The sequence below is a fragment of the Mesoplodon bidens genome (assembly GCF_964165515.1).
Source record: "Mesoplodon bidens genome assembly, chromosome: 7".
NCBI classification, from domain to species: domain Eukaryota; kingdom Metazoa; phylum Chordata; class Mammalia; order Artiodactyla; family Ziphiidae; genus Mesoplodon; species Mesoplodon bidens.
This window is the reverse complement of record NC_138164.1, coordinates 83,805,886-83,830,510: the sequence shown is the minus strand read 5'-3', so window position 1 is coordinate 83,830,510 and position 24,625 is coordinate 83,805,886. Positions and strand designations below refer to the sequence as shown.

The following is a 24,625-nucleotide window of genomic DNA, read 5'->3' as shown; positions in this document are numbered from 1 at the left end:
AAAACCTTTAGGCTCGTTGGGAAATCTCTTCTAGAAGCAGGAAAGTGGAGGAAAAGGTCAGGCTTACTTCTTCGATTCCTTTCCTATTCCTAGAGTAAGGATTTTAATAGTTTCCAACTTTGGCTGTACATATAAACAATATGGGAGCTTTGAATAATCCCCCAAACTAGCCTGTACTTCTGCTGGATTATATTAAAATGTAAGTATTGACATCAGATGTAAATGATGCTTCCAATGATTTAAAAAAATGCAGCCTAGGTTGAGACCCTTTGGTCTACGATGATTTCAGGTGCACTGTTTTGAGAGTCCTTAGAAATTACTTTGCAACAGATTTTTGGCAGAAAAAGTGAAATACAAATCCACCTTGCTCTAAACCTCCAGGCACCAAGCAGAATGCAATTTTCGCTTGGATGCCTTCAAGCTCCTGAATAGGGCCACTGTTGCCTGCTGCCTTAAAATGACTTTGGCATTTCCACCAAACTGGAAAAAAAAAATTAAAAAATCATCCTTGTCCAATTAAGTTGATGCCATGGTTGTGACCTTTACCAATGTCAACTGCAGCTAAATCCAAGGCAGTGAGTTGCATGGAAAGAAAAACAAAGATACAAGATGGTGACTGCCTGGGGTGGGAATGAAATAATGAGCTTTCATAACACAATTTCATCATTTTTTAAATCTACACTATTTTTCTAATTGCTTCTCATTTCTGCTCTCTTTCAATTTTCTCCTTTCTTTACAGCATTTACAATTGTGATCACTGACATTAAATGTATTGTGAGGATTCATCCATACTTTTATGCTAAAAAAGCTGTAGTTGTACTTATTTGAATAAATGTGTTCTTACATCTGCACAATAAAACAAGGTAAATAGTTTTTGTTTTAATTAATATCCTACCAAAAACCTTCTTTAAATCTTCTCAAAGTGTTATCCTCATCTCCAGATACAGTACTTATTTCATATACTTACTGACTGTTTCTCAGTGTCAGACACTACTACATATGCTAAATGCTGTTTGTTAATTTTCTTATTTAATCTTCACAACAGTTCTGTGAGGTTGGTGCTGTTATTGTCTTCATTTTATACATATGGAAGCTTAGTCTCAGAGAAGTTGAGTTGATCAAGATTTCAAAATTAGAAAGTTGTAGAAAAAATATGTTTACTTAGTCTGACTAGTGAATCTTATCTCTCTCTCTAATTTTTTTTTCCTTGTATTTACATTCATTATACACGATTTCTTGGATGTAAATGAAAAGTACAGCCTAATTACATAGGCAGAAGTCCCTCTGGGCCCTCAAGAGTCTTGGCTGGAACACTTGGGACAGAAGCACAAGCCTTTTCTATTTTTATAGTTCCCTGCCCTGATGTGGTGATTGGTGAGTTTCAGCCCAGGAAGCAGACGACCCCGTGGTGGGAGGGGAGAACAACTCAGCCATCTCCCTAAGCCATAAGACATGTGGGAGCCTGGTGCAGGCAGCAGCCACATCCTCTCTCCTGAGGCCCCTGTCCCAGTAGAGGGACCAAGGCAGGGAGAAGCAGAGACCCAGCCAGCTGAGCTTAGGTTCCTCTGCATCCTGTCCTGCGGAGATACCAGCCCTGAGGGGGAAGAGGAGAGAGGAAGGGAGGAGCCTGGCAACTGGCTTTGTCCAGCATTTTTCTCATCTTGTTTAATCCTCCCAGTAAATATGAGCAGTAAATATCATATCACACTGGTGTATAGAGTGAATCCTAGCTCTTAAACCCTCTATCATGCAGCTGTAAACACGAACAACATTGCTGTATTAGTAATTCATAGTTTTCACCTAAAAGGGTAGACCTCTCAGTAATATATTTCCTGTTCTTCCTCTTACATTTATATAATTTCTAAGTTATATAAAGTCACATTTAATATTTTATAATAAAATGAATATAATTAAGTAAAACAGTACAATGGATATATAAAAATTATTAGTTTTCTAAAATGTGCCATTAATTGAACAAGATTTTTTAATAATTATTTTCCCTTTTCTGGGCACTTACTATGCATTTAGCTCTACTACACAAACAGTACAAGTCAAAGATAAATTAATATGTTGATCAAGTATTATTTGTATATTATCAGTGATGCCCAGTAGGCCCATCTTAAAGGGGTTAGGAGGACCTTGATTTGTAGTGTTTGCCAATTTCTATAGTATAAATACTACCAATTTCAATCTACCAAGGTGATATCAATGAACATGAAGGTGGACAGAGATACCAGTAGAATACCATTATATGGTATTTCCACTACATGGATCCCAAAGACATAATATCTTCAAGACATAGAATCTTCAGAGATAATAGCATGATATAGTATATTTGATATTTACATTTGCTTTTAGTATGGTTTCCTTAATTTTAAGTGTATATAATTAATATTTAATAGTAACTTTAAGAGCTGACTAGTACAAATTCTGAAAATGTAACAGCTAGCTTTTATAAGTGTGTATGAGCCATCTCCAGCAGACCACTGGAGTATTCACCATTCTAAATATATACAATGACATGCATATTCTGTTTTTTTGTACTGGTAAAACAAGCAGGGAAAAGTCATGGTTCTCAGCTCAAATATACAATAAAGAGTAACTCAAAAAAAGATAAGGGGAAGGGGTACACTTTTACCATAAGCATTTCATCTATTATACTATACATAAAACCATTTAAATTATTCCTTTTGTCTGGTGTCCTTTGTGATCCTCATATCTTTTTATTCTACATTGTCTCATCAGGAAATTTAATCTATTTCCAACATTTAGTTGCTGTCTATGGTGATGATGCCAAATCCTTTACCTCCACTCAGATGTTGTCCCTCAGTTCCAGATTTAAATGTATAAACACCTATTGGATGTGGACACTTGATTGTGTGAAAGATGTCTAATACTTAGCGTGTTGTAAAACAAACCAATTTGGGTTCTTCCTAAAAAAGTTCCTCTTGTCTTTTGTATTCACGGCGAACGAATGCAAGCACTGAGCGTTATTCTGGATTTTCTCCCTTCATGCATCTCACTTAATCAATAGGTCACTGCAGTTCTATGCCTCAATTACATTTGGAATCCCATTTCCACTTCTGCACCATAGATCGGGTCACTGTCATCTGTCTGGATCGGTGAAATTGTCAGTGGTTTGCTTGTTTCTACTCCAGTTAGAGTCATTTTACACAAAATAATTAAATCAGATCTCCTAGCTCATATCTTTGCTCTTTACCTCTCTGTTGGAACAGTATTTTATACATAATAAAATATATAATCTTATAACAAAGACATCATCTCATGTGCATTTGGATCCGGGTATCTCCTTAGTCTTTATCTTTAATCAAAGCTAATTGGAATATGGAAATCCGAATACAAATGATGTGATAGACAAGGGATTAGTCTTCAACATTTACAAACAGCTTATGCAGCTTAATATCATCAAAACAAACAACCCAGTCAAAAAATGGACAGAAGACCTAAACAGACATTTCTCCAAAGAAGACATACAGATGGCCAAGAGGCACATGAAAATATGTTCAACATTGCTAATTATTACAGAAATGCAAATGAAAACTATTGATACAATGAGACATCACCTTACACCAGTCAGAATGGCTATCGTCAAAAAATCCACACTGGAGAGGGTGTGGAGAGAAGGGAACCCTCCTACACTGTTGGTGGGAATGTAAATTGGTGCAGCCACCATGGAGAACAGTATGGAGGGTCCTTAAGAAATTTAAAATAGCACTAGCATATGATCCTACAATCCCACTCCTGTGCATATACCCGGAGAAAAACATGGTCTGAAACGATACACGCACCCCAATGTTCATTGCAGTGCTGTTACGATAGCAAAGACATGGAAGCAACCTAAATGTCCATCAATAGAAGAATGGATAAAGAAGATGTGGTACATACATACAATAGAATATTACTCAGACATTAAAAAGAATGAAATAATGTCATTTGCAGCAACATGGATGGACCTAGAAATTGTCATACTGAGTGAAGTAAGTCAGACAGAGAAAGAGAAATAGCATATGATATCGCTAATATGCACAATCTTTAAAACATGATACAAATGAACTTATTTACAAAATAGGAACAGACTCACAGACTTAGAGAATGAACTTATGGTTACCAGGGGGGAAGCATGGTGGGGGAGGGATAGTTATGGAGTTTGAGATTGAGATGTACACACTACTATGTTTAAAATGGATAACCAACAAGGACCTACTGTATAGCACAGGGAACTCTGCTCAAAATTAACATGGTTGATCAAGCATACACCATATAAAAATGAAAATTAAAATAAAAAGTTAAAAAAAAACAAATACAAAAAAAAGTCCTGATCTACTACACACCCTTTGCATATTTTCCTTGTTTTCTCTTTACAGAAAATTAGACTACAATTTCCAAGAGGTCAGGGTTGTGTCCTTTCAAATTTGTGTCTCCAGTGATGAGCATAGTCCTTACATACAGATGGAAAACAATTTAGCTGAATACTTGGCACTTAATGAGCAATCAATGATATTTATTTTCTAACTTATAAGGAAAATGTCCAATGAGAAGAGGGACACTGATGTGGATTGAGTGTGTCCTCCAAAATCTTATGTTGAAGCCCTGACCTCCAGTGTAATGGTATTGGGAGATGGGGCCTGCTGGAGGTAATTAAATTAAGTCATGAAGGTAGGGCCCTCATGGTGGGATTAGTTCCCTTATAAAGAAGAGAGAGATAGAGATCCATTTTTCTTTCTGTGCAAACACTCCTAGAGAAGACCATATGAGCACACAGCTAGAAGGCAGCTGTTTACAATCCAGAAAGAGGGCCCTCATAAAGAAATGAACAAGGCAGCACCCTGATCTTGGGCTTCACAGCCTCCAAAACTGTGAGAAATGAATGTATGTTGTTGAAGTCACCTAGTCCATAACATTTTGTTATAGCAACCTGAGCTGACTAAAACAGAATTGCAGCAAGTGACATTTCAAATGAATTCTCTGGCAGCGTTGCTTTGGATACTCAGTAACGTAGAGCAAATCCATGAGCTAAGCACAGCCATCTCCCTTAAGGGGAGAGAAGTATGCAGTCATCACTGTATTCAAGGTATGACCAAGAGCCATGCAGAATAAACACTGTGCTCTTAGAACACTGAGAATAGAAAAAATAATTCTAACTAGGAGGGCAAGAAAAAATTCACTTGAATTATAGAGTAGGCATGACAGCAATGGAGAATGCAGTGAAGGAAAGGAGGCTGAAAAACCTGATTGAGTTTCCTCAGCAGAAACTTAAGCTGTAGGACTAAAAGATTATGTAGCAGACATGCTCCAGAATTAAAAAAAAATAACCAACATGTAAATTATTTTTTAAGTTTTCATCAATAAATTCTCATAATATTGAACTGCCTACCTAATGAAATTTGTGACTTTTAAAATCCACAGTGAATATATATATAATTTATATGTATACATGGTATGTATATATGTATTCACGTATAGACATATACACACACATACATGATACAATTTAAAAATCTGCATTATCCAATCTTCTGGAAGAGAAAATAAAAATAAAATGACATTTTTGGGGCTATATTGCTTTTTTCCAAATGTAGGTTGAAAATTGCTTACTTGGATGAGTTTCACAGATTTCAGGAAAAACCATTCAAATACCCTTCTCCTTTCAAAGAAGAGGTGAAGATTTTAAAGAAATGTAGATGAGAATAGTCATATATCACATATATCATGGAAGATAAGAAAAACTATTATTTGTAATGCTCATGTCACAATGCTCTGAAATAGGCATTGAGGAAACTGAGTCACAGAGAGGTTAAGTGATGTACTCACACACACTCCCAGTCAGCTCCCAGTTAGGTACATAATATCACTGTGGTTATATTATAATTAGCCAACTCTGAAGACTTAGCAGTTAAATGTCCTCATTTAAAAGTTATGTTTTTGGTACTCAGCAAAAAATTGTTTGCTTCTTTTACATACACCCTTATCACATTTTATTATTCAGGATTTTTCAAATATTATCAGTGAGGTGCCTGCATAGAGATTCAAAACCCAAGTATACATAAAATACAATTTCCACCACTATTGAAAAGATAAAGATTATGAGCAAAACATAAATGCCAGAGAAGCTTTTAATGCTAATCTGTAAAATGAAATGCTCTACTTAGATTTATTGAACTTTATCTTAAACATTTTAGATTTCTGTTATTATTTTTTGAAAAATGAGCAATCTCTAAGACGAGTGTATCTAAATGCTTCCTATGTTTTCCTGTGATAAGCCAAGAGAAATAATAAATATTTATTATTTATCTCAATGATAGGACATGTTTATTAATAATAAATCAGTTAAGGTAACAATCAGTAATTTCCTCTAAACATTCAGGGTCATAAAAAGCCCAGTTTTAATAATGGGCTTACATAAATGTATTTTGAGTTGGAGACAAGTGTAATGTGCCCATAAAATGACAAAGCTGCTTTTCCCAAAGTCACTGGACTTAATAAGGCTGAATCTTTGCTCCTCCCTTAGACTAACATGAAGTAGAGGCAGTATGTGGCTTCCTGGCAGGTGGGGGAGATTGTGTGGGTAGCTGTGCATTCAATTAATGACCCGTTTCAATAAATTTACCCAGGATTTTTCCTAAACATAAATAAAATACATTATTATGCAACTTTCTTCCCTGAGTTTGGTTGAATTAAAAAAATACTGTAGACATAGAGTTTTCAAAGGAGGTTCAGAAAGATATAAAGGAGAAAAATATTGGTCTAAAATTTTTTGAGATCCTTCAGGACGTAATAAAAACCAAGAGAATAATATGAAATAGAAATACGTATTTTAAAATGATTTTGACAGAAAAACGAGATTATACAGATTAATGTGTCATCGAGAAATCGACCAGTTACAGACAAAAACAGAACATTAGATTTATTTTGTTTTACTTAATTTTGACTCTTCATCCTGAAAATAGTATTTCCCTAATCTACAATTTGTCCATATCCTCTTTCATCCAAATATAAGGAATCACAGAAAGAAGCAGTAAGAGAGCCCCAGATGTAATGCATCATTAGGTACTTGTAACAGTGGTTCTCAGGGATTTTTGCCCACCCTCCCCCAGTCCACTGGAGATTTGCTTTAGAAGTTGGACTGGTATCTATAACATTTACTTTAATAGCAAGTGATCCTGAGGCACGTAATAAGAGAACCAGCACTTTCAAGTATACTGCCTGAAACTAAACTCCTTTCTCCAATAACTATTTCAGTTTGCCAAGATTTATTTAAATGTAGAGCCTGCAGATTGAAGGTTCTGATGATTGAAACTAAAGCAGGACTGAAATGCCTGCTTTGTCCTGTCTAAAGTAGAGTGGTGGTAGGGATTTGCAAGGAAGATTTGCTTAAGTCACTTGATCTCAAAACCCCCTAAGGAGCTCTCAAAAACTAATGATGACTGGAACCAAACCAGAAAGAAGTTGTTTTAACAGGTCCAGGGTGAGTCCCAAGTATCAGGATTTTTTTTAAAGACGTATCCCAAGTGATTCTAACGTACAGGCGATGTTGAGAACTACAGACTTAATTTCTGAAAAACGTATCCACTTTTGTAAGGATGGTTGTTATACCTTAGGAGAGAGTATTTTCCATATTAGACCTCTGGTGTATAATGGAATGTAATATAAGATATTTTCTTTTAACTATTGTAAAATAATGATAATAATAATAATAAGCCTGCCTAAGAAACAGCTGGCTCTCTACTAAAGAAAAGTTGTTTTCCAACATTCTCCAAGTGACTATGAAGACTTTACAAACTGGGTTACTATCTCCCATTTACTTCCTGATTTTTCAATGAATTTGATATCTTACTAGGATTCACTTTGATGATAATACAGAATGAAGTAAAGTGAGTACGTTACTCGATTTTACTTTTCAAAGCATAAGTAAAGTGTACCTTGCTTCTTGTTCTTGCATCTTCAATCTTAGTGTCATTTGGCATGGATGGAATTGATATCCGAGTTGGACTTGGCTTGAAGAGATTCAAAGGGGGAGGAGGTTGATCATGGAAAACTGTTGAGAGGCAGAGTTGTACCGTCTCTTTCATTGCTTTCAGCTGCGACGCCTATGAAAACAAGAGAGATCACAACACAATGTTTACATGCGGTTCTGGTCATCATTTACCTGATTAGATTCTCCCTTTCCTCCTAGCCTACACTCGTTCCCTACACAAACACGTATTAATTTTCAAACGTAATTGCCTAACATAAATTCCATTATGATGTGCCATTTAATACACACTCAGTCTGTTTTTTAGGAGCTAATGTGTTTCATGATATATTTTGAACACTGGAATTCAGAGACATATCTTACATTTTCCCCTTGAATTGACATGATTTCAATCATGATACTTTGCTGGCAAGGAAATATACTCTAGGGTCACTCTAAAGTGGAACATGTCCTTCTTAGAAACCTGCCATATTTCTATTAGCAACAACCTTCTTTATTACAAATCACTCCTCTTGTGATGTAGGCTTCTGTGTTTCTCAGATAGGCCTGTACCTCCACTCAATTTCTGATACAACTCTTATTTCCTCTGGGCCCTGTTAAGTGGTAGGAGTTATTTGGATGTGATTGTAAGTGACAATATCAACATTTTCTATTAACATAGTATATCATAATATTCTAAGCACTTTCACATGCAAAAAATAACTTTATGCTTTCAAACATCTGTGAAACTGGCATTATTATTTCTATTTCACTATAAAGGAAACTTTTTTAAAATTTTTTTTAAATTTTATATTGGAGTATAGTTGACTTACAATGTTGTTTTAGTTTCAGGTGTACAGCAAAGTGATTCAGTTATACATATACATATATCCATTCTTTTTTAGATTCTTTCCCCATATAGGTCATTACAGAGTATTGAGTAGTGTTCCCTGTGCTATACAGGAGATCCTTGATGATTGTCTACTTTATATTCAGTAGTGTATATATGTTAATTCCAACCTTCTAATTTATCCCTTCCCCCACCTTTCCCCTTTGGTAACCATAAGTTTGTTTTCTAAGTTTGTGAGTCTGTTTTTATTTTGTAAATAAGTTCATTTGTATCATTTTTTTAGATTTCACATATAAGTAATATCATATGGTATTTGTCTTTCTCTCTCTGATTTACTTCACTTAGTATGATAATCTCTAGGTCCATCCATGTTGCTGCAAATGGCATCATTTCATTCTTTTTTTGGCTGAGTAACATTTCATTGTATATATGTACCACATCTCTTTATCCATTCCTCTGTCAGTGGACTTTTAGGTTGCTTCCATGTCTTGGCTATTGTAAATAGTGCTGCAATGAACACTGGGGTGCATGCATCTTTTCAAATTATGGTTTCCTCCAGATATATGCCCAGGAGTGGGATTGCTGGATCTATGTTTAGTTTTTAAAGGAATCTCCATACTGTTCTCCATAGTGTTTGTACCAATTTACATTCCCATCAACAGTGTAGGGGGGTTCCCTTTTCTCCACACCCTCTCCCGCATTTATTGCAGACTATTTTTTCTTTAGGTTTACATCCCAAGGCAGACAACCATCTCTAATTCCCATCTAATCCCCAAATCCCACTTCTAAAAATATTTTTAATTGCTGACAAGGTTTAAAAATGATACAAAATTGAGTAAAAATGACAGAGACATCCCCAGGTGCAAAAATGAAGAGAGACATACAACCTTGGGAAAATCTCATGGTAACTCAGTGGTAACTGGGGACATGCATAGAACCTAGTAAGACAATAACACATAAACATCCACTTCAAGATATGAAATATGGTCTTTGGGGTGAGAGAGATGAAGTCAGAGATTAGGTGCTAATCTCTTAGATTACCCTTTCACTGTACCCATGGATCAATGAAGCAGCAAAGTCTGTTGTCTCTTCCTGTCAAAGTAGTATACTCCCAACAAAACTACTGCCTTTTATATATGATATCAGGAATACACCTGCATATTGCATCCCATCCTATTTCTTGTCTCCTATAAAGCCCTCGTGGTCAATTTCTTGAGAGTAGTGACTATGACTTTGATCCTTCCCAATGCCCACCTCTGTGTTTTCTACTCATATGTGGTATAAAATTTATCCTTAAGATGAGATTGTCTATTGCTAGAATAGCAGTTAAAGAAAGCTCTCTCTGGTCATATCAAGAGATTTTTTTAAAGGCAACAGTAAGAGCAGCAACTGGCAATATATAAGCAATAGGACAAACAAGTACCTCCTTCTCATTAATCTTGCCCTGTCAAGTTGTCCAAGACAAAATAAAAATCTGATAAGAACTAGAATGGAGGGGCTTTGTTAAGTAGATGAGAGGGAGCTAAGCTGAATGGTAACCTTATATTCAAAATGGTCCCTTTTATTTGCTTGCCTGAGTGGCTAGATTCTTGCCCTTTCCCCAGTTAATTAATTTCTATGATTGATCCTGTTTGTTTCCTTCATATAATTTATCATTAATTTTAATTTATATGTATATACATATGTATAAGTTGCCTATTTTGTTCAGAACTGTATAGCTAGCACATAACACAATCCCTGACACATTAGAAGGAACACACACAAAAAAGTTTTTTGAATAAATGACTTAGGTGAAAATGTTTCTCTTTTGTCAGGGAAAGAAATTGACAAGCTATGTCAATAAAAAGAAATGAAGTAATGGCTCAGATTTCCCTTCCTATTGATTCTTTGTTATAATCTTGGATGCCCCTTCCCTTCTCTCACTATAGAATAAGAGATCATGGCACTGGGTGCTGTGTCAGGAGTGAAATATTCCAGATGGCATTGAACAATTTAAATATATTTTCATTTTCTTATATTGTCATTAGACAATGGAAATAGAGCTAATGTGACAAGGGCAGGCAGGTCTTGGCCAGCACTCAAAGCTAACATAGCTTTGAAATGTAGCTTTTCAATGCTTAGATAATGCAGGAAGTAATGACAGTTATTTTATTCACTGCATTCATATCATGGCTCCTCTTACAGTATATATGTAAAAGTTGGATCTATAATAGTCACGAAGTATATGTTGACATAATAGACAAATTCCTGAGTAATGGCTGAACTCGGGTGTGGAAAATAAATAATGAACAGCATCAAGTTAATAGTTCATTTTCAGTAAACATTGTTTAGGCAAGACAAATTTTCCAATGGAACAGTCAATGGGATAGGCATATATGCTACAATTTTAATCATCTGAACTTGGTGCAATCACCTCTTCTGCTCCTACAGGCCTCCTGACATTCGCAGGGTCACCTTGGATGGTAGTATCAACAACACATAGATATACCCTCCAACTCCTCACCTTTCATATCCATTGTAGTAAGTTATCTTTGCTCTTATGTTTCAACCTATTCTTAATCTCTTAGCTTTTGATTTCATTTCTTTTTTTGGGATCACAAGCCTATGACTTGGCCTCCTATATTAGATTCTGGCTCCTCTCCTTCATTATATTGTAAATTTTTCCTACTAGAGACCACAGGTTTCTGTGAGCAATGCTGCCCCAGTTTGGTTATCTTTCTACCAAAAAAAAAAAAAAAAAAAGCCCATGTCTTTCTAGTTAGTCCCTCTAACTTAATAGAGCCTGTTACTGACACTACTCAGGTTTGGCTTGACCCATCCCATGAGCAGGACCCAGATAACAATTTTTACACCAAAATGGCATTACATTTTAATTTGTACTGCTAGTTGTAGCCTGTTTTAAGATTGCAGGTAAGGTCACTGTTCACTTGGAAGTTCACTGGAACAAGATGTCACCTAATGAAATACAGTGTAAACCATATAAAGTATACTTTGCTCTAGATCTTACAACTTATTCTCCCTTAAGATCAGCCTTATTTTTGCCTTTGATCTTCTCCCCACACCAAAACACTTTTCCCACTTCCTTTGCCACATGTTAGTAAAATGCAAAGTCTGTGAAGATCCTGCTTGTCACAATGTCCTTTATTTATAGCCCACTGAACATTGCAAGTTCATTCCCATCTTAGGGCCTTTGCACTCGGTTTCTTCTGTCTGCAGAACTCTCTTTCCAAACATCTACATAGGAAATTTCCACTTGAAATGTATGTTTCAGCTCACATATTATCTTCCTCAAAGTCTCTATCACATTTCTTAAATTATGTCCTATGAGGCCCTTGTCATAAATGCATATTATCATATCGTTATATCTATTTCTGTTACAATGTAATTTCTTTGAGGGCTGGTATTTTTTTCTTTTAAAAAAAAAATTATTTTGTATTGGAGTATAGTTGATTTACAATATTGTGTTAATTTCATGTGTACAGCAAAGTGATTCAGTTAGATATATACATATATCTATTCTTTATCAAATTCTTTTCCCATTTAGGTTATTACACAATATTGAGCAGCATTCCCTGTGCTACACAGTAGGGCCGGTATTTTTTTGGAGAATCACTGGTTTCTAACTCAACAAATATTTGTTAAATGAATAAATAAAGCAAACCCTCCAGAGGATATGTTTTATGTGAGAAAATAATGAAATATTTCTCATTTTATCCTGTATATTATGTAACACAAAAGTATTATTTTAGACATTAAAATACTACTGCTTATGCTATATAATATATAAAGCTTATAAGAAATTTTTGTTTATATATATGATCTTGAGATGGTGGGAGATTTAGAAGACAATTTTGTGTGTGTGTCTGTATGTGAGTACTTTTCTCAGAAAAATGCACTTTGGGGGAACAAGAAGATATATATTGCAAAGACAACAGTGTCCCTACTTTCTCACTTCCTGACAAATAAAAGTTCACAAGGTAATATTCATGTCTACCTTCATTTATTTACATGAAGATGTGAAGTCCTCAGAGAGATCTGGGTGTACCAATGACAGCTGGCTTTGGAAAGATCGTGAAGGACTGTGAATCCAAAGCCTTTCCCCTTACCTTTATTTCACCATGAAATTGCCTCTATGAATCCTATAAAGTCATCCAGCAGTTTATTTTTTCTGCTCTAGGTTATCTCTATGTCCCTTGTATGTAGAATGAATAGCATGTGTGTTAACTTATGAAGTTATATTACCTTCATCTATCTATTCAATCAAAAACTATTTATTATGCTCTTGCTGTATGCCAGACACACTGTGGCAAGAACAGTTCTTGTTCTTTTAGTACTTTGTCCTGGGAGTCTGTGCAGATCACCTAACTTGTGTCATCTGTAATACAACGTAATAATGCATGCTGTCCTGGGTGAAATTTTGTGAGGGTCAGATGCAATAGAAACTTTTAACATAAGAATTTGAGAGAGAGTTTCCAAACCATAAAGTTGTTTTTACATTCCAGTAGCTGAGGCTAACTATAATTCATAAGATTTTGCCAAATAAATAATTGATTGTTTGGACAACCAAGATTGACTCTTAGATCTTGAGATTATTATTGCTTTTATTGGGAGAGTAAACTGAGACTTCTTTCATGAGAAATATGAAAAGAGAACCAAGTTAGAATGTGAAGATATTGTTTTCATAATATTTATTAAGTATTTAAGGCTATTTGAAGCCCAGATATAAAATTCTTTGGAGCTAGACACCTGAAGAGAATTAAAAAGTCTCATATAAAAATGATGGGGAGAGGTGAAGAGCAATTTCATTAAACTGTAGTTTTTATCCATTTTGAAGTGAGCTAGCATTTCTACCTGACTTTATGATTGCAGTTTACTAGCCTCAAACATACCTTACATAAGATTTGTTGAAATCAACCTCCAGTAATATGCAATGCTTTTATAGTTCACTGTAACAAAAGGAGTGACAAGATCCTGAAGGTTAAAGAGAAAAATTATCACAGAGATGCAGTCTCTCTATGATCTCATTCACTAATAATAATAATTACTATGCTTCCTGAATGTTTTTCATGTGCCAAGAATTCTCAGTACTTTACTTTTTTTGATGAATATCATTTTCTCATCACCCTTATAAAGTGAATTTTTATTATTATTCCATTTTACAGTGAAGTATAAAGAGTTTGAGCAATTTGAATATGGTCATTCAGTGACAGAGTTATGATCTGAACACAGACAGACTGACTGTGGAAACATTTATTTAAACACTACAACATAGAATCTCTCAACCTGAATCCAGTCTGGCATTGTGAGGGCTAAGCACATAGTGCTCTTGGTAGAAGTGGGGAGGAGGAAGGCATAGGATGGATAAGACAAAGGAGAAAAAACTACATTTTCTTCAAGTTCTGTAACTCAGGACAAACTACAATTTGCCCATGAAACGTCATGTGACAAAACCAGTTTTTATAACTCACATGTACTTAAAATACACATATTCACTCTTTGTGTTTCTCTGAACTCCTGGCTCAATGTATAATTATTTCCTAATTTTTGGTGCCCAACAAAATTGTGAGAGATGTGGGACCCAAGATTGTGTATCATAAGTGTTTTCTGTTTCTCATAGCATCTGGCACACAGTGGTCACACAAACAGCATTTCAAACCCATATAGTCATTCACTGACTAAATGGATTATTTGAAGTTAAGTAAGGGAAAAAATTTAATGTAAGGAAGAACATTCCAACCGTCATAGTTGTTAAAAACTCAGAGTGGGAGATCCTGCCTCAGAATCTTGGAAATTCAATGTATTTCTAGAACTTAAAACAGGGATAGCAAAGAAAGGAAAAATAAAAACATGATCTAATTGAACTTCAGGATTATACATACCTCTGATTGTCTGATTCTACCAATTCTATAAAGAGTCGTTTCCTTTTTAAAAACTAATTGGTATAAACTTCTTTTATAAATTAAGGAAATCTCATAAAGTGGAATCTTGGTAAGATGAATTATATTTGACCTAGTCTACAAAAAAGCAGGCAGGTTTCCCTAAAATTCTTAAATATTATATTAATTACTTGGATAAATATAAAATGAGACAATCACAAAGGAGCGAAGTTGTTAAAATATCTTATTCATTCAAAAGCCATATTTATCCCAAAGATGTAAACCTTAAGAAGGAAAATATTTATAATTCACAAAATGTGCTTACAGTTCCCCTACTGCAACACTTTCTAGATATCCTGTTTGAAATGTTAGTTATGCTAGCTATGAAGAGGTTTTGGCCGCATATAAATGAAGAAGGTTCTAACTGGTGATTAGAAGGCAACCTCCTTTCTTTACAAAGTTGCTAAATGTATACAGATATTATTGCAAAATAAATTATGAATGTGATCATCTTACTTGCTTATTATTCCAAATAAAACGATTGCTAAGTTTTGATCACAAAAACGAAAAGCCCTTGATAGCAGACAGAACCTTTCATTTTTTAAAACTGCTTATTTTGAAAAATATAGGGGCATATAGAGAGAGACATGACAAACATCAGGTAAATAGAAACCTGAATTAAATGTTAAAAAGCATCATTTTAATCATATAATATATGTTATATATAATACTTACATAATTATATTAAATACATTTATATGATAATATATGCACATGGATATTTTAATATGCATGTATATATTTATTACATGTAACTAACATATATATACAAAACATATGCGATATAATGTATGTATATAATGCATGAAATATACATATGCATATGTGTAAATTAAAGACTGTGTCTATACAGCTTTAAAAGGATAGAACATTTGAGAAACAGTAGATATATCTGTAAGCATCCCTAGTGTTATTTCACTCCATCTTTCCCCAAAGGCGATTGCGTCCATAAACTTGATATGAGTATCTTTCTACTCTATTTATGATATGTAATCAAAACAAAATATGTTTCATGTATTTGAACAATTGTTAAATACTGTACATAATAATTCTGACTTTTTTCATTCCACAGTGTATGTTATAGATATCAATATTGATACAGGTATCTTTATATTTATCAATATTAAATTTTGATTAGCATTTGAAAATGAGTATAGTAAATATATGGATTATATACATTAATTTTAACAGCAAATATTTAAATTATTTCCTTTTATTATTAATACAATCACTGCTGTATTTAATGTCCTTATGCACGTTTCCAAGTACATATGGATAAGTGAAAATTCTAAGGTACACACTTTTAAAAACTGATTTTAATAATTACACTCCCATTACTAATGTATCAGAATTTGGTATCACCAGACTTTTAAATTTTTATCAATTTGATAGTATTGAGATGCTATCTTATTGTTTTTATTCACATTTCCACTTTTCTGGTGAGGTTAAGTATTTTTTTTTAATAAACTATTGAAATATAGCAGATAATGAAAAAATACATGGGTCTTAAGTGTACTTTTAAAATTTTATATACATTTTAAAGAAATATTGCTGTATGCATACTGATTTAGGATTGCAATATTCTTCTCCTGGACTGATCCATATGAGACTGTCTTCTTATCACTAAAAAGTCTTTACTTCAAGTCTACTTTTAATGATGTTCATGTTGATACATGTTTCTTTGTATTACTGTATACAGAGTTCATCTTTTTTTCCTTATTCCCCTACTTATAGATCTTTTGTTTCTTTATATTTAAAGGTGTCTTTTGTATAAATCATAAAGTTTTTGTTTAATGTAGTCTTATAATTTTAGCCTTGTACTTGGAATATGTTAACCATTTAAAAATTTAATTACTAACATACTTAAGTTGATGTCTAACATTTTACTATTCACTTTCTATTTTAGCTCATCTTTTTATAGCCAACAATTTGACTATGAAGTGGGTTATCTTTGTGTTTAATCTGATTGTGAATTATTTATATTTTTGAATCTGTGGTTGATATCTTTCAAAGTTATTGAAAATATTTAGCCATTATGTCTGTGAATATTGCTCTATTTGTCACTTCTTCTGGCACAACAATTATATAATTTAGAAATTTAGAAATTGTCTTATACATTTCTTATTCTTTTTCTGCTTACTTTCCATTTATTTGTACTTTCTATACATTAGTATAGGTATTTGATATTAATTTTCCTTTCATTTCACTAGTTTTCAGTTCTACTATGTCCAATCATCCATTCTGCTATTAAACACATGAGTTAAATTCTTAATTACATGAATTATATTGTTCTAATTCTAGAATAGCTAGTTGATTGTTTTATAGATTCCAAGTCTAGTGAAAATTTTTGTCTTTTTACCTGTTTTATATTTCTTTTATTGTAATATATGTAATGCTATATACATGCCCATAGAAATATTATGCATATATATGTATATATGTATATAATAGTTGTTAAATTTTTGAGTACTTATTCTCTTATTCAAATATCTGAACCAGCTCCAGGTGTACATCTCTTGTCTTCTTTATTTATATTGGCCAGACTGCATTCTTTCTTTACATGTCTAGAAATATTTTTATTATACGCCAAATATTGTGTATAAATGAACCAAAAGTTCTCCAGATGATATATAGAGAAGGTTTATCTTTCCATTGTTAGACCGAATGATGGCTAACTCCAATCTAATCAAGAATTAATCTCAGGCAGGGGATGCATTGAATGTTTGTTAGAATGCAGATTACTCTTGGATTGGCCCTGTTGCTACATCATAGACTTTTCATGTGTCTGACTGAGAGCAATGTGGGTGTTTTTTGTCTTCTCAAGTCTGAAATACTATGATTTCATTTTCAGATTTAGAGTTTTCTGCATTAATATTTTCTAGATATATGTTCTAGGAATTAGAGAAAACTACATTGGATTCAATAAATAGTTATTGAGTGAACAAAGAAATAATTTTAAAATCATTTTACCCTTTTGTTCTGAGTGAATTAAACAAAAAAGGAATATTTACTTCCCACAATTTTAAATAGTTTATCTAAAAATGAAAGGAGGCATTAAGAAATTTTGCCAAATACTGTAACTATAAAGCAGCAGAACCATAATTCTAAATTTTATGACTAATTCCTTCCTCCATATTATATTTTCCTTTCCATATACCAACTCCTTATTCTCCATGAATGTCTCATATGAAGAGCATTGATAGGCAAAGGTAGGCATCAGATGGGAGTTGTGGTTTATTCTGAGCATGTACAACTGTAACATAATGAGGCATTAACAAAAATAAAATGAAGTAGATGAAATGAGGTAAAGAGAGGAAAAGAAAACCTTTTGGAATTAATGTTGATGATAGTACAACTTTGTGAACTTTAAAAGTGTGACTTTTATGGCATGTGAATTTTATAAAGTTGTTATAAAGATGGAATGTCAGCCACTCTTGCATTATCTTTGTATAAACAGAGTTGCTTAAGAGAGCTACTTTCTTCTTTTTATGCCTTTTCCTCCAGGACTTTAAGATTTCCAAAATAAAAAGTGTCAATGACTACTTCCATTTGCTTTATAACTCATTCATACAAAGTTAATACATGACATCTTTGTTGATGCTTTAAAGTATGTTTATTCACTGTATTATAGAGCAAGTGTACCAGTAAGGTAAAAAATAAAGCCATGCAATCACAGAGCCTCAGCCTTGAGTAGATTTACTATAGCAGCAAAAACAAGAAAAGAATTGGGTTCCAAAGAAAGTATCAAACACTCATGAATTCTATCACCATATTACATGCACAGCATCTGCAATTGCATTGACAAATCAAGAGGAACAATGAGTACACCTAGCTTCATCTGCTGCAACCAAAGTCTGATGGCTCATGGATGTCAACTTACCCGGTCAAGAGCTGCTTTCTCCAGTTCATTTTTCGCCACAGCTAATTTTCGTTCCAGATCAGTAAGCTGTTGGGCCTGTAAAATGAAAGAGAGGTAAATCTTTCTAGTAAATTCTATAACCTTTACCCTCCACTTTAAGTATCTGTGATTCATTGCCAAAGAATTAGAAAAACAAAAACAAAAACAAAAACCTTGTGAAATTCATTTAGAATTCAGGTTAAAAATATTCTATTACATGATCATTTGGTTAAGCTGCAGAAAAAGGTGTTCTGGATGAATGTACACTAAATGTTTCACTGGGTCAAAATGTCTAGTTGCAAAGTTCCAGCTCATGTCCCAGAAAATATTTGTGGTATAAATCCATCAGTCATGTTTCTAGTTGCTATGGACTAAATTTTGTCCCCCCTAAAACTCATATATGTTGAAGCTCTATACCCCTCCCACACACCATATAACTGTGTTTGGGGATAAGGCCTTTAGGGAGCTAATTAAGGTTAAAAGAGGTCATAAAGGTGAGGCCCTGATCCCACAGAATTGGTGTCCTTATAAGAAGAGGAAGAGACACCAGAGACCTCTCTCCACCCTCACACAGAGGGAAGATACAGTGAGAAGTCACCATCTGCAAGCCAGAAAGGGCTCTCACTAGAAAATGAATCTGTCAGCACCTTGATCCCAGAACCATGAGAAAATATACTCTGCTTTTTAAGCCACCCATTCTGTTGTATTTTGTTAAGGCACCCTGAGAAGACCAATACAATAGTATTCACTCTTTTTCTATTTTTATTTTTAAACCAGTATAACTCTATCCCACCATATCTCTGTATCTTTGCAAATGTCACAACTGTACTGCTAAAAGAAAAGAGCCTCAGATTTGGAAGATGTGTTTTAAAGTCCTTCCTCCACCAATGCCTAGCTACTGTATATACTATAGTTATATACTGACAAAGAGATGCTCTGCAGGCTCACACAGGATCTGCAGAAGGGCCGGCCTCTCCTCATGCCTCAGAGCCTCGCTACACCTCTGGCTTTTGTCAGTCTCCTACATTTAGCCAATGAAAAGAATTTAAATCTGGAAGGAACAGAGGGTCTTTCTGATGGTCTTGTGAGGCAAGGGGATTGAGTTAGCCTTCGCCTGGGAGAAGTCAGCAGAGGGGGCTCATCACTTCTGCAGTGACCAGGACGTCCCCATTCTGAATCTCCATCCTGGGTGTTACAATACCGTGGGCTTGTAACAAGGCTGTAGCCAACCACCGAAGTGCCTACTTGTCTTTTGCTCTTCCCTTCTCTCCCTCATGGTCTGGAAAATAGCACCCTGTACCACTGTCCTTGAATAACCTTTTTTTTTTTTTTTTTTTTGCCTTATGGTAAGCACATAGGCAGGAGGAGAACGTGATGATATTTTTCTTGATTATGAAAACCTATATCCATTCTTTGTGTCCATGCATAGTTTTCATCCCCTAAATCGATCTGTGCTACTTTCCACACTTGACTCTTGTGGACAATAATTTTCCAGTAGGCAATTGTTGCCCTTAAACAGTAACATAATCATGTACATGAAATATATATGTGCACTTTTAAATACACAATAATGTTTAAAAATAAAATCATTGTGAATGAGGGAGAGAGAGACAGGACTGATGAAGAGGGTTGCTTCCAATTTGAGGGTACCTCCAAGTGAGTGGACTCTCATAAGCTCTGAACCGTGGCCCCCCCTTGGCCTGTCTGTCTCTGTCTTTCTGGCCACCTGCCCGCACATCAGGAGGGCTTCAGGACCATAGGCCTCAGTCTCGCATTCCTGGCCCGGGCTTGGGCCACTCTGCTGGCCTTGCATTGCAGCTGCCCTGGGTCCAGCTGCATTCTTCAACCACAGAGCACTCAAGACTTCCCCTGTGACAATCCCTGCTACCGCAGTCCCTGCCAGAGCCAGCTTCTGTCCACAGGACTGAGGCCCAAAAGAAGGAAGAAGAGTGGTCCTTCTGTCTGTCCCCAGCTTCTAGGCCTGGGACAGGAGTTAGGGAAGATAGGGAGGGGCAGCACGTGGGCCTTAGTGGGATAGTGGCCATCCCCACACCCCTGGCGGCTGTAGGCAAGTTCCTGGGAACTCGTGTGGGAAGAGGGCAAGAGTGTCAGCACCAGCCTCAGTGCCAATGAACATTCTCGGTCACCAGCTGGAAGGGAGTTAGTGCTGCCCCGAAATCGCCTATGTCTTAAACACCTTTCTACCCTCACAAAGCATGTCATGATATTTTCATCCTCAGGGTCCTTTAGGTGGGCAGCCTCTCTCCTCAAGATGCTGTCATTCATTATCTGCAGTCCAGAGAGCGGGGTCTGTATAGTTACAAGTCCTCCTGCCTCCATCCCTCTCCCTCCTTGTGTGGGTTTCAGCCTAAATCCTGTCATCCATACCAAGGGACTCCCACAAAACGATGACTTCAGGGTGTGCAGCCATCCAGGAAGCCTGTATCAGGACAGGTTGAATGAATTCCAACAGAAATAGCAAATATACCTTTGAAAGCTCATTGCCTATTAGTTCCCAGGATTTCAAGTATTTACCTCTTCTAAGAATTCATTGAACTCAGTAAAATCTAGCCAAGAGATCTTGGGATACAAAAGGCTACAAAAACAGTAAGAAAAGTAACCACAGGAATTGCAGATTTGGACTCATATTATCATACTTTGGTCTTAGTTTTGAAAGGATCAGTTACTGAATTAAATCATATATCGGGGCTTCCCTGGTGGCGCAGTGGTTGAGGGTCCGCCTGCCGATGCAGGGGACACGGGTTCGTGCCCTGGTCCAGGAAGATCCCACATGCCGTGGAGCGGCTGGGCCCGTGAGCCATGGCCGCTGAGCCTGCATGTCCGGAGCCTGTGCTCCGCAACGGGAGAGGCCACAACAGTGAGAGGCCCGGGTACCGCAAAAAAAAAAAAAAAAAAAAGAGAAAAGAAATATAAACATTACAGTCCCATCCCAGAGCTAATAAATCAGAAGCTACATTAAAATACATACATATATATATATATATATATATATATATATATATATATATATATATATATATATATATCGTATTTATAAAATTATAGAAAAAAAAACAGGTCTGTGGGTTTTAAAGCATCAGAAAACCTATGAAAGACAGGAGAGTTTACTGGATTGTGAATTTTGTCTGTTTTAAGTCACTTATGTGCTTTGTCAATTTAATTCACATGAAAAAAAGGATAGGGTTATTTCAGGGGAGGTAGTTGTGAATCTAGAGTAGCTTTCACTCACATCCAATCTTTGAATAAGTATCTATAAAGTGATTAGTTTTGTTCAGACTAAGAAGGAAACATTATCTGTGTACATAGGTTGAAAATACACGAGGCAGCAAGCATGTAAAGTGAAAATCACAATATGAGACTCTAACTGCTAAGCTGAGAGTGTGTGTAAGCTGCAATAGAGAACAGAGGAGGCCTGAGAAGTCAGAGTATTCTTCCTAATAAGAATAACACCAATAAAACCTAACATTTAATCTTTATGTAAGTATATTTTCTCATTTGAGATTTATAACATGAGAAGCTAGAGTCCATATAATAATTTTTAATTTACTCAAAAAATTGTGAAGCTCCACAGCTCCAAGTTTTTATAGATCACAAAACACTGGAGCCTGGCTTGGCTCTGCCGTACAGTCTATCAATTCTGGAGCTGTTCCTTGCTGTTTTTCCTCAAGGATCCACCTTAAATTGGGCTAGATTATGAAGGATGAAATCAATGCTGTATTTAAGGCAAAAACTGTCTTTTTTTCCTAAGAAACCTAAATGTATAGTCGTAGCATGAAGCAAACAGAAAGGACATAATGTAGACAGTGAAATTTTATCTGAAACTTTAATGAACCATTTTACAAAATTTTGGCAAATGCATATACATCTGCAAGGTTCTAATTCATTATTTATACATTAGGTGTGTAATTCAATATTTCTGAAAACTCACTGGGACAAGGATTATCTTAATCCTTTTCCACTTCCTTCCCTCTAGGTAAGAATATCCAGGTATTTTCTTTCTAATTTTCTGGTTAATTTCCCTGAGATTTGTAGCATATGAAAATATTTATACCTAAAAAGGACCTGAAACGATTTTAACACTAAATGTGTTAGAATATTAAACATAAATTAAACACATGAGATCTACGGAAAGCATATATGTCTTGTGAATGGGATGTGAAAGTAGATTATGGGTAACGACAGAAGAAGAAGGCACTGATGATGGGGCCATGAAGTTCTATCCATTTGTCTTGACTGTGCTGCAAATTTGTTCCAAGACTTCCGGGAGCCAGGTATTAAAAAAAAAAAATGTTGGCTCCAAAACTGTCATCACCAAAGAGAGTAAACACACCAGAGACACACATGGGGCAGGGTTTTCCCAAGCAACAGGTTCTAATATAAAATTATAACAAATGGATTTTATAATTCAACTCAGAGAATCAATTTGTTTTTCAGGAGCCAAGAAAATGTGGCACAAAATCACAGTTCATTTTAAACTAAGTATAACACCTAGGCTACATTGATATGTGTGTGTGTGTGCATGTGTTTGTGTGTGTTTCCACCGAGACACAGAAAGCAGTAGGAGCAAGTCAAAATATTGGCTTTCCCAGAAAGAGAAAAACAAATGCCACATGATATCACTTATATGTGGAGTCTAAAACATGACACAGATGAACTTATCTACGAAACAGAAACAGACTCCATGACATAGAAAACAGATTCATGGTTGTCAAGGGGGAAGACGGATGGGGGGAGGGATGGATTGGGAATTTAGGGTTAGCAGATGTAAATTATTACATAGAGAATAGATAAACAACAAGGTCCTACTGTATAGCACAGGGAACTATAGTCAATATCCTGTGATAAACCATAATGGAAAAGAATATGAAAAATAATGTATATGTATATATATATATGTATTACTGAATCACTTTGCTGTACAGCAGAAATTAACATGACATTGTAAATGAACTACACTTGAATAAAATAAATTTTAAAAAAAGAAAAAAAGAAAAATATTGACTTTCCTCTAAGGATATGCACAGTAATTCTTCTCTTTCTCACACACTCTATAAGATTGATTGAAATACAATTGGCTGATAAATAGCTTAGATGCCAAGATAAAGAAATTAAACCTTTTGCTTTTTTGTCACCATTGAGTCTTATCAATTAGCAATGCCGTAGACATAATGAGTCAACAATATTTAAAGAAATTAAATCCCTGACTATATTGGGTTAAATTGAGAAGAGATGAGGGACAGTACAGACTTGTGAATGCTAATTAAGGTCTCAGCTCTTTAACCATCTGATAAAACATAGGAGGAAGAAGCACCACAGGGGTATCAGCATAATGATGTCTAGCCACACTCTTCTCTGGCATGGGCTTCTTGCTTGGAAAGACTAACCTGGACATGGTCCCATCTAGGGCCAGATCAGGGAAGTGTTTATATAGACTCTGAACACGGAATTCAGAACAGAGCCATCTCCTAGTGTTTTAGCCACTACAGAGTTATAATAAGCAATCTTACAAGACTACTGTGACTCATTTGTTGAGGATATAACTCAGTAGAGAACTAGATTGGGAGGGGTGTCATTGAGGGGCCTGGAAGTAAGAGCCAACATTACAATAAGCTTTTAGGTGGCATCAGCAAAACAAGGTCAGAAATCTTTACAAGTTTTCTAACAATATGTTTGCTACTTTGTTATTAATAAGATGATACTTGCTGTACATTTTGGTACCAATAAGAACCCTCAGTCAGGCTTGTTGCAGCAAATTTTGCAGAAATAGGGATAGTGAGTACAAGACAAGTTCCATTGGAGTGTGGGAAGAAAACATTAGAAATTCTAAATTTTAATTTAGATTAAAAAATTGTAAAATAGGTGGCGTTATAAAATACTCCATAGTCTACATTTTTATTCTAAAATATTCTGTGGTTGTTCTAATATAAAAATATTAGAACTTATTTTTA

The 24,625-nt window shown here is 35.2% G+C and overlaps 1 protein-coding gene across 1 annotated transcript in view; it reads right to left on the bottom strand.

Annotated features, from left to right (window-relative positions):
* Positions 1-24,625, bottom strand: part of LUZP2 (leucine zipper protein 2) — a gene marked incomplete at both ends in the record, with an annotated part of 467,601 nt that overhangs the window by 38,669 nt on the left and 404,307 nt on the right. Inside the window, 2 exons of the mRNA XM_081240711.1 lie at positions 7,941-8,108; positions 18,639-18,713. Coding sequence (XP_081096837.1) covers positions 7,941-8,108; positions 18,639-18,713 — 243 coding nt within the window. The remainder of the gene's footprint in view (positions 1-7,940; positions 8,109-18,638; positions 18,714-24,625) is intronic.